General features: G+C 44.3%; 1 protein-coding gene across 3 annotated transcripts in view; it reads left to right on the top strand.

Moving 5' to 3' along the window:
- Positions 1 to 4732, top strand: part of Als2 (alsin Rho guanine nucleotide exchange factor ALS2) — a 70889-nt gene extending 66157 nt beyond the window's left edge. For all 3 annotated transcript variants that reach the window (XM_028765598.1, XM_028765600.1, XM_028765599.1), the window contains exons 32-34: positions 116 to 265; positions 446 to 542; positions 3496 to 4732. In XM_028765598.1, coding sequence (XP_028621431.1) covers positions 116 to 265; positions 446 to 542; positions 3496 to 3534 — 286 coding nt within the window. In that variant the 3' untranslated portion in view covers positions 3535 to 4732. The remainder of the gene's footprint in view (positions 1 to 115; positions 266 to 445; positions 543 to 3495) is intronic.
- The last annotated feature ends 4234 nt before the right edge of the window (positions 4733 to 8966 follow it).

Raw genomic sequence — 8966 nt, 5'->3', positions numbered from 1 at the left:
TAGTATGTCTGATTTGAGACATGTGACCTAGAGGGGGTATTTTATTTTTAATGAATGAGCGATGGATCTATTAGGAAAATCATAGGATGTCTTTTTACACTTTGCTTCACAACAGCACAACATTTACTCCATCAGACAAACTTAAGGTGATCCAGCAGACCTTTGAAGAGATCTCCCAGAGTGTCCTGTCGTCATTGCAGGAGGACTTCCTTTGGTCCATGGATGACTTGTTCCCTGTCTTCTTATATGTGGTGCTGCGAGCCAGGTATCCAGTCTTTGCTGTTTGTGTTTTCAACTCTGCTCCTCTTGCACTGATGCTACGGGCTGCTCCTGTCATAACAGTTTCACTTGGGTTAAGCTGTCTTTGTCTGCCATCGTCAGTTGATTCAAAAGGAGGGTCCACTTAGAAGCAGAATGAACCTCCCATCTTTTTTGTCTGTGACAGGATTCGGAATTTAGGCTCTGAAGTTCACCTCATTGAGGATCTGATGGACCCCTATCTCCAGCATGGGGAGCAAGGCATAATGTTCACCACCTTGAAGGTGAGCGCATCACTGAGCAGTTCTCAATAAGTCTGTCCTTTACCATAGTGTAATTCACTCAGGAACCACTTTTCTGTATGTTCTTCTGTTTCTCTTTTGGTGGGGGGTTGCTTATTTCCAGGTTGGCCTGCAGCTCCTAGTCAGCTTCCTGCCAGTGCTTCCCAAGGGCTGCGATTGCAACTGTGAGCCTGACCTACTTTCTTCTTTATGGAAAAATTCAGTATAGACTTTACTTTTTTCTTTGTTTAAACTAGATCTTTCATACAATGTATTCTGATTATGGCCTCCCCTCTCCCTATTCTTTGCAGTCTCCATCCAGATCCACATGGTTTCTGTCTCTTGTTAAAATCAAGCAGGCATTGTTGGGTTCAGGGTGGAAGCCCAGAAAACTCACTTTGGATACAGAAGCTTAAAAAAGAAAGCTTCACTTTCTGAGCGCTCAGGGAGATGGCCAGTTCTGGATCTGAACCTTGTTCCCAAAGGGAGATTGTACATTTTTAGAGGATGGGAACACAAATCAAGGGGGAGCTGCAGGGTTATCCAAATTGTATTTAGACATTATGGGTTAAGCAGGGGAGTACCCATTGGAGATTTGGCTGTATCCAGGGCGTCTGGCTTCCAGGTTCCTAGTGCATTCTTGTAGATATTAGGTCTGGAGCTCACAGTGATAAGGGGACAGAGGATCAGGGCAGTTGCATGTAGTTAATTAGGGCATAACAGGCAGTTGGTTATATATTTTTATAACTTACACACCTTGATTTAGAGAACAGCAATTTCTATATTCTGCACTGGGCTGCGGATCTCTGTATTTGCTCCCGTCTGCTACAGGAGGAAGCGTTTCTGGTGATGACTGGGCAGGATGCAGATATGAGTGTAGCAGCATGTCACTGAGAGTGCTGCATTGCTGTGTCCCTTCAGCCAAACACTTGTACTTTGTTTTCCTCCAGGTCTTTGGCCTATCTTGGCTCAGATTCTCGGCCACCCAGACAGCGTTGTGTATGGGCTCCATTTCATGGAGTGGCCTTAACTCAGATCAGTGACAGTGGCTGGTCACTCCCACAGGCTTTGTGCCACCATTGCACCAGCGTATCTTAGAGACAGGTCACTCTTGTAGATCTAAGGGTTTGCAGCAATGCTGTTTGCCTTTCTCCTTTGGTAGTGTGCAGTGTACCTTCCAGTACTCTGGACACTAGCCACTAGGGGTGGAGGCTCTAGGTAGACCAGCTCAACCTCTCCATGTTCAGTGAGTTGAGCAGGTGTCTTCAGCAGTAGAACCTTAATATCAGGTTGTGAAGAGCTTCCAGTGGCCTTGGCAATAGCCTGAGCTGTTTTGGGGAGGGGGAGGGGCACTTCCCATGGGGCCCCTTTGGCCAAGAGCTCAGTTAAATGTAATCCATTCCTGGTATTGGAGCTTCATTTAGTGTGACAAGAAATGTCCGTTTGGGGCTCTGTCTCCCCTTTTATTTGGTGATTTCATTTAAATTGCCTTCCTGTGTGTATGTGTGTCCATGGGACCCTCAAATGGCCCTTAGTTTTAGGTGTCCTTCCCATACCCCTCTTTCAGTCTCTTCTACCCCTACCTGTGTGATCCTCCCTTCCAGCCCTCCTCCCCATCCATAACTATCTATTCTATCTCCCCTCCAGGGAGATCTAGTCCTGCCCTAGCCTTCAATGACTTAACAGCTAACATTTATATATGAGCAAGTACATACATCATACATGTCCTGTTGGGTCTGAGTTGCCTTTCAGTATAAACTAATACCTTTAGAATATATGTTTCTGGTTCTAAAAGACGATAATATATTAAATTAGGACAAGTTAGACCTATACTGCCAGGTAATAAAATCTTATAAAAATATCATTTTTAATATGAATAGTGTGTTATGGTCTCATGAATAGGCAGTCCCTAAAGGAAAAGATAATGTTCGTATTAACAATACAGTAATATAATTTCCATATCAGAAAAGGAAGATGTAAACTAAACTTGGAAAATATAAATTATTTAATTAATGTTTAAAGAAAGGTATTGTAGTTTGTAGCAGTTTGGGAGGTAGGCTGAGGTAGAGAAGTGTAGGTGCCTTGGGGTTTATAGACATAAGATGAGCAAAGGAAAGTGGGGCAAAAACCTTAGAACTGAACATTAGGTTCATGGCCCAAGTTGACTTTTTAACATTAATGTTTCTGTTTATAAACTGAGAATGAGAAGAAGGCAAAGAGCAGGCTGCTAGCAATGTCTACCAATTACTTCATAGTATCACTATGAAGCGTTCTGAGGGAAATTAGTAACTGTACATAAGGACAGATGCTCAGGCTCACTCAAAGCCATAGAAGTCCAGACTGAAACCTGTGCCTAAAATACCAGCAGAAGTGTTCTGGTTCTACCCAGTGCTGGTGGGTTTATAGTGAGGCCTCTTTCCTCCATTGCTGGAAACGGGACAGGAAGTGGTTAGGTACTCTCTTAAGAACGGTTACTAGAGATTGTCATGGCAAAGAGCTGGTGTGTTTGGCTCAGGATCCCACTCAAGAGTGAAGTTGTGCACCACCCTGGTGTGTGTGTCCATTGGAGTCTGAGTCCTAAGCACACAAGCACTCTGGGACCGTTGAAGATGCTCTGTAGAAATGCAGTCTTGGAAACTCTGACGTGCTGTGTGGTTTGTGGGGCTGCTCAGCCTCTGCCTAGTGAATGCCGAGGAGCTCTGCTCACACTTGTCCTCGGAGCCTTCAGACTTCCCAGATGCTGCTGGGACCAGCACACAGCTGATAATAGTCTCACTTTGGAAATAGAGGGGAAGTGTGTGAGTGTTTGTTCTTGTTCTGATTAGGCTACACATAGCCATTGGCAGGAGTGTTGAGGTCAGGGAGAGCTTGGTGAGGGAGACTGAGGCCTTCGGTAAGGGATTGTTCTTTCCCTAGTCTTAAAGAAAGTGAATCTGAATTTGTTTTGATTTTTCAGGCATGTTACTACCAGATTCAGCGTGAGAAGCTTAACTAGGGTCCCTGACAGCTTGAGAACGGATTATCTGCTGCGGAAGCCACAGCACCATCTGGAGTCTGATGGTGGCAGAAAAGAACAGTGTTGAAGTTGGAATGGACTTTTGTGTTATTTTGGTTGTAATTTCTGAGCCTTACTAATAATTAGAGCCCAGTGTGGAAAATATACTGTATTATTTAAATGGGGCTGGAAAGGGAAATAGGGACAGAGTAGACAGTCTTTGGCCTGTGCTGAGATCCACACACCTACTTAGAAAAGGAAACTGGTTCCCCTTTCCTATAGTGACAGTTCTCAGCTCCGTGGAGTAACAGGAACCATTTCCAGGAAAGCTGCTTAGGTGAACAGAAGTTGATGACTGTTTTTAAGCTCCTGGTTTGTCTAAATCCATTTGCAGTTACCCCAGACCCTTTGGCAAGGAGCAGGTTTTACTTGAAACTGAAGCGCCCACACCTTGCCTTCCTAGACCTTTTCCAGGCCCGTGTGCAGCATGCTACTTTGCTAGTGGGGGAAGAAGAAGAAGTTTAAACTGTAGTATTAACCTTTTGTATTTGTGGTCAGATAGCTCCCATGGGGTGAATACGACATCCTAGTCCCCGCGTGGGATGCATTCAATAGGATCTTCTGCCTGCTGACCGAAAAGAACATAGGAATACACTGGAATGCAAACACTGACTGCTGAGCTGCCACAAACCTCACTGATCCGAGGCAGACTGCATTCCCAGGAGGCCCATGAGCCGCTTAGCACAAGCTTCATGTGGAGACTGAAGATTGGGAAGTGTGAGGAAGCAGGGCACTGCAGTAGTCCTCAGCCCAGTGTGCGGGTCTTCCTCTGCCTCACACTGAACTCAGAAGGGAAGGAAGGAGAAATGCACTTGGGATTCTCCACCTCAAAAGTATTGTGACACCACAATATGTCCACAGTTTGCTTTTTTACAAACATCCTCTTGTGGGTTGTTGGTTTATGCGGTAGCAGTAACTGTAGCTGTTTGGATACCACAGGTGCTCTTCCGTCTCATCTGCTGTAGGCGAGCACAGTGTCCTGACTCATGTGAAATGACTCAGCAGGCGGTAATTACTTTTGAAAAGGATCATGATTTCCGAGTACTTTATAATCAAGACAAGTATTTGTTAACATACTGTTTTAGAATGTTGGCTGTAATGTCACAGCAGTTTTCATAATAAATGACATTCATCTCTACAAAGCTGTCCTGTGACTGTAGAAGAAATGACATGGGGCACAGTAAACTTGAAAGGGGTGCTCAGCTCACAGTATTTCTCCTCACTGTAATCCATGCCTCTGACCTTGGGACCCTGTGGGGTTTTAGCTCACTTAACTACAAGCCAGTTTGCAGGCAAAGAACAAGTTAATTCTGATCCTGATAACCCAAGGACAAAGGTCTTAAAGGAAAACTTCTTTGAGTGAGATAGTTGGTGGTTGTGGACTTTGTTTTTCTTTAGGGAAGGGTAGCAGGAGGATACCACTGTCTACATCTCTCCGTTCACTGCCTTCTGCCAGGATGAGCTGCTCCCTGTGGAGAGGGACCAACTTTTTCTCCCTTTTGAAGATTCCCATTTCACATATTTTCGAGTTTATGACCAAGACACAAATGCCAGATTTGGCTAGCAAAGCCAAAGTAACTGAACATCTACCTCCTTCAGAGAAAGGGGGAGGGTTAATAGTGGAAATGGATGGAAGCTCAGGCAACAGCACCAGCGATATTCTCAAATGGCAGCACACCGTCTCATCTCCGATTACTCGCAACCTGACCTTCTCCTTCAGCTTTAAGGGAAGCTGCCTAACCACTGTACGTCCCTCATTCTACACGGTTCTTGAGCTGCAGCTTAGAACAACACATTCCAGGTTGTGTGTGTGTGGAAACCCTAAATCTGCAGGCACTGTCTGTGACTGACTGATCCTGCTCACAGTAGCCCTCAGCAGTGCCAGTTCGGGTCCTCCCCATTTCCCATCCGTGAATCGCTGTGGTTTGCTCTGTGCTGAGCTGGGACTCCAACCCAGAGCTGCTGACTTTCCCCTACCCGGCCTGCTGCATGTGCCCCACAGATGAGTTCTGCATTAGGCCTTGAAAAACAAGTTAAAAAAAAAAAAAGCAAAAACCTCTGGTGGGTGTAGTGGCACACCTTTGTAGTCAGCCCTTGAAAGGAGGGTGAAGGCAATTCAGTTATCCTTGGTTATACACACAATGTGAGGCCACCGGGGCTTCATGAGACTGTCTGAAAAAAAAAAAAATTAAAAGTAGGAAAGAAAATTTGAAGAGGTATTCGGTGTTGTTATCTAGAAAACAATCAACAAAAATATTAAGGGCTGGTGGAGGAGTGTAGTACTCTTGTGGGAGAAAGTTCTCTGGGGGATGGGTGGGGGGGTGATGTAAATGAGATGTTCCCTGCAGGGATAGCTAGGACTGCTGAGGTTTAGGAGAGGCCAGGTTAGGCGGCAAGGGCAGGATTAAATCAAAGAGGATGTGCAGAGCTCTTATCTAGAGCATCAGGTGACTGGAAGCTAACAGCCGGCTGTTTCTTGCTTGCTTCTTTCTTGCCAGGAGCAACACTGTGTGTTTTCACCCTTGCAGGTAAGAGTCTCTATAGTGCAATCCTGCATCTCCAGAAGGTACCTGCAGCAGCTTTACCAATAATCGTGGGTAGTTTGTTTCAAAATGGTTGACTGTCATACAGTAACCATCTCTTAAGTGTGGAACGGTGAGTTGTCACAGAGTTCAAGTGAATTGGAGTGTTTCCCCGTCTTCTCTGAGGGCCTTTGATACAGAGGAGCCAGTAGGCCACTTCTCAGGGTTGCATATGAGCTTTTTCAGGATTTTCATATTGAAAAATATTTTAGAAAACAAGCTTAATGGGTAGGAGGTCAGAACTTTGAATAGCAATTGTTTTAAAGCAGAAGGAAATACTTAAAATGTTTCACTTATAATGTTTAATAATTACAATTTAATTAATGTGTGTGTGTGTGTATACACGCTCAAGCACTTATGGAAGCCCTAGTGCCACAGTGTGCCTGTGGAAGTCAGAGAACAACTGAAAACAGTTCCCTCTTACCATGTGGTTTCAAGGTCATCAGGCTTGGCAGGAAATGCTTTTTGCTGCAGAGCCACCGCAAAGACCCAAAGCTGAATCTTAAGGTAATGCGTACATTTCAGGTATTCATGGTGATCGCTTGCTTTAGAACACAGCTGTTAATTGTCTTTTCATGTTCCCTACCTCTTTACCCTATAAGTTAACTGTCTAGAGTCCTTCATTCTGGGGCAGTTCAAACCAAGGCACTTAGATACATAAGATTATTTAAATCCACATAATGCCCTACCAGTAATAAAAAGAAGAAGGTAAAGAAAGATACAGGGCTGAGTATATAGCTTAGCTGGTAGAATGCTTGTCTGGTATGTGTGAAGTCCAGTGTTCATTTTTCAGCACCACATAAACCAGATCTGGTCACACATGCCTGTGATCCCAGCACTTGGAAGGTGGAAGCAGGAAGATGAGAGCATCTGGTTATCCTTGACCACACAGCAAATCTAAGGCCAGCCTGGGATACTGTGGGACTCTGTCTCCAAAGAGAAAACCAACAAAACCCAAAATGGCTGATCATAAGATACAGTGTATCTAAGCATGTGAGTGTGGAATAGCATGGTAACATGCATTTGAGCTTATACAAAACCCTGAAAGGATGTAGCAACTTTGAATGCTGGTGTAGATAGAATCCAGGAGTGGTGTGTTGTTGTAGTATCCTGAGTCACAAGCAGGACTAGCACTGATAAAAAATGATTTTCTGATGTGGTAGACTACTTGGTAAGGTTTAGTTTGCAGTGAGTTAAGTTATAGTGCTAGCGTTTCTTCAAATTCATTGGTTTAGGGCTGGAGAGATGGCTCAGCAGTTGAGAGACTGCTCTTCCGGAGGTCCTGGGTTCAATTCCCAGCAACCACATGGTGACTCACAACCCTCTGTAATGGGATCTGATGCCCTCTTCTGGTGTGTCTGAAGACAGCGATGGTGTACTCACATACATACATTAAATAAATAAATAGATAAATAGATAAATAAATATTTTTAATGCAAACTATTTTTGGGTTTTTAAAGACAGGCTTTCTCTGTGTAGCCCCAGCTGTCCTGGAGCTTGCTATGTAGAGTAGTCTGGTCTTAAACTCACAGAATTTTAAGCTTGCCTCTGCTTCCTGAGTGCTGGAGTTAAAGGCATGTGCTACCACTGCTTGAAAAGTTGAGTTCTACATTCAGATCATTCTGGGGTTGATTTATGTTTGTTTCTCCAGTGACATGAAGGTCCACTTAGACACTTGCATGTTCTACAGGGACAGTGATTATTTATCATGGAGAACAAGTTCTAAGACTTTCTGAGGCTCCTGCCTTCCCTTTGCCCTTGCTGTCTTTACCCTGTCCTTGTCCTGTTGGCTGGGGTATAAACATGATAGCTGGAAAATGCAGCATCTTGGAACAGATAGACAGGTGCCATGTGCACCCTAGGGCTAGGGTGCTGGTGGACCCTACACTTGAGGCTGACCCAAGTCTGGATTGTCTGCCTCAACACTGTCAAACAGGCAGTGCAGAGACTTCTATTCCACCAGGCCACTCTTATTTTGGAATACATTTTGTAAGAGTAAATAAATCTAGAGCAATGTTGTTTTGTTTTGTTTTGTTTTAAGAAAATTAAGTAGTTCAACTTGTTTGCTTCAGATGAGTATTGAAACTGATAGAGTAAGATACAATGAGCCACCGTATGTTTCAGTCTATGCAAAATATACTAGGTACTGTCATCTAGGGTGGACGGTAAAGGCTATGTGGGGGAAAAAAAGCCAGATGACTGTTACATTGTCTCCAGGTTAGAAGACTGTGCCAGGACAATAACCTGTGTCACAGAGTTCCCGCCAGTCCTCTCACAGGAATTGTACACAGGATCAGCAAGCTCCACTAAGAACCACAAAGTGCAGTGTACAGAGTGGAGCATGTGTGTGTTAGGCCCAGGGAGGCCCTCTGAGCACTCAGCAGTGCGTGATTCACCTAGGCAAACCCATGGGAAGTAGGTAGATAAAACATGACCTGTCAGTTACTGTAAAAGATGGATGAGCTGGTGAGATGATGGCTCTGTGTAAGGGCACTTGCCCTGAGCCTGACAACCTGAGACTGGTCCCCATAACCACATGGTGGAGCAAGAGAACTGCAACCTATCCTGTGACCTCTAAGCTTGAACTGAGTCATACACACGAGTGTGAATATGTGTGTATATGAGTGTGCATATAAACAATTTAAAAGAATTTATTATAGAAAAAGGTGGAGTAAGGGAATGTTTTGTGGAATAACAGTTTTCTCTTTCACACAGCTAGAAGCAGCTGATTTGGAGAGGAATTAGAAGAAATATCATAGGACAAGACTGTTTTACCCGATGCATATCATA

This window comes from Grammomys surdaster, unplaced genomic scaffold (assembly GCF_004785775.1).
Source record: "Grammomys surdaster isolate TR1022 unplaced genomic scaffold, NIH_TR_1.0 165, whole genome shotgun sequence".
Lineage (NCBI taxonomy): Eukaryota > Metazoa > Chordata > Mammalia > Rodentia > Muridae > Grammomys > Grammomys surdaster.
This window is presented reverse-complemented; position numbering and strand designations above follow the sequence as displayed.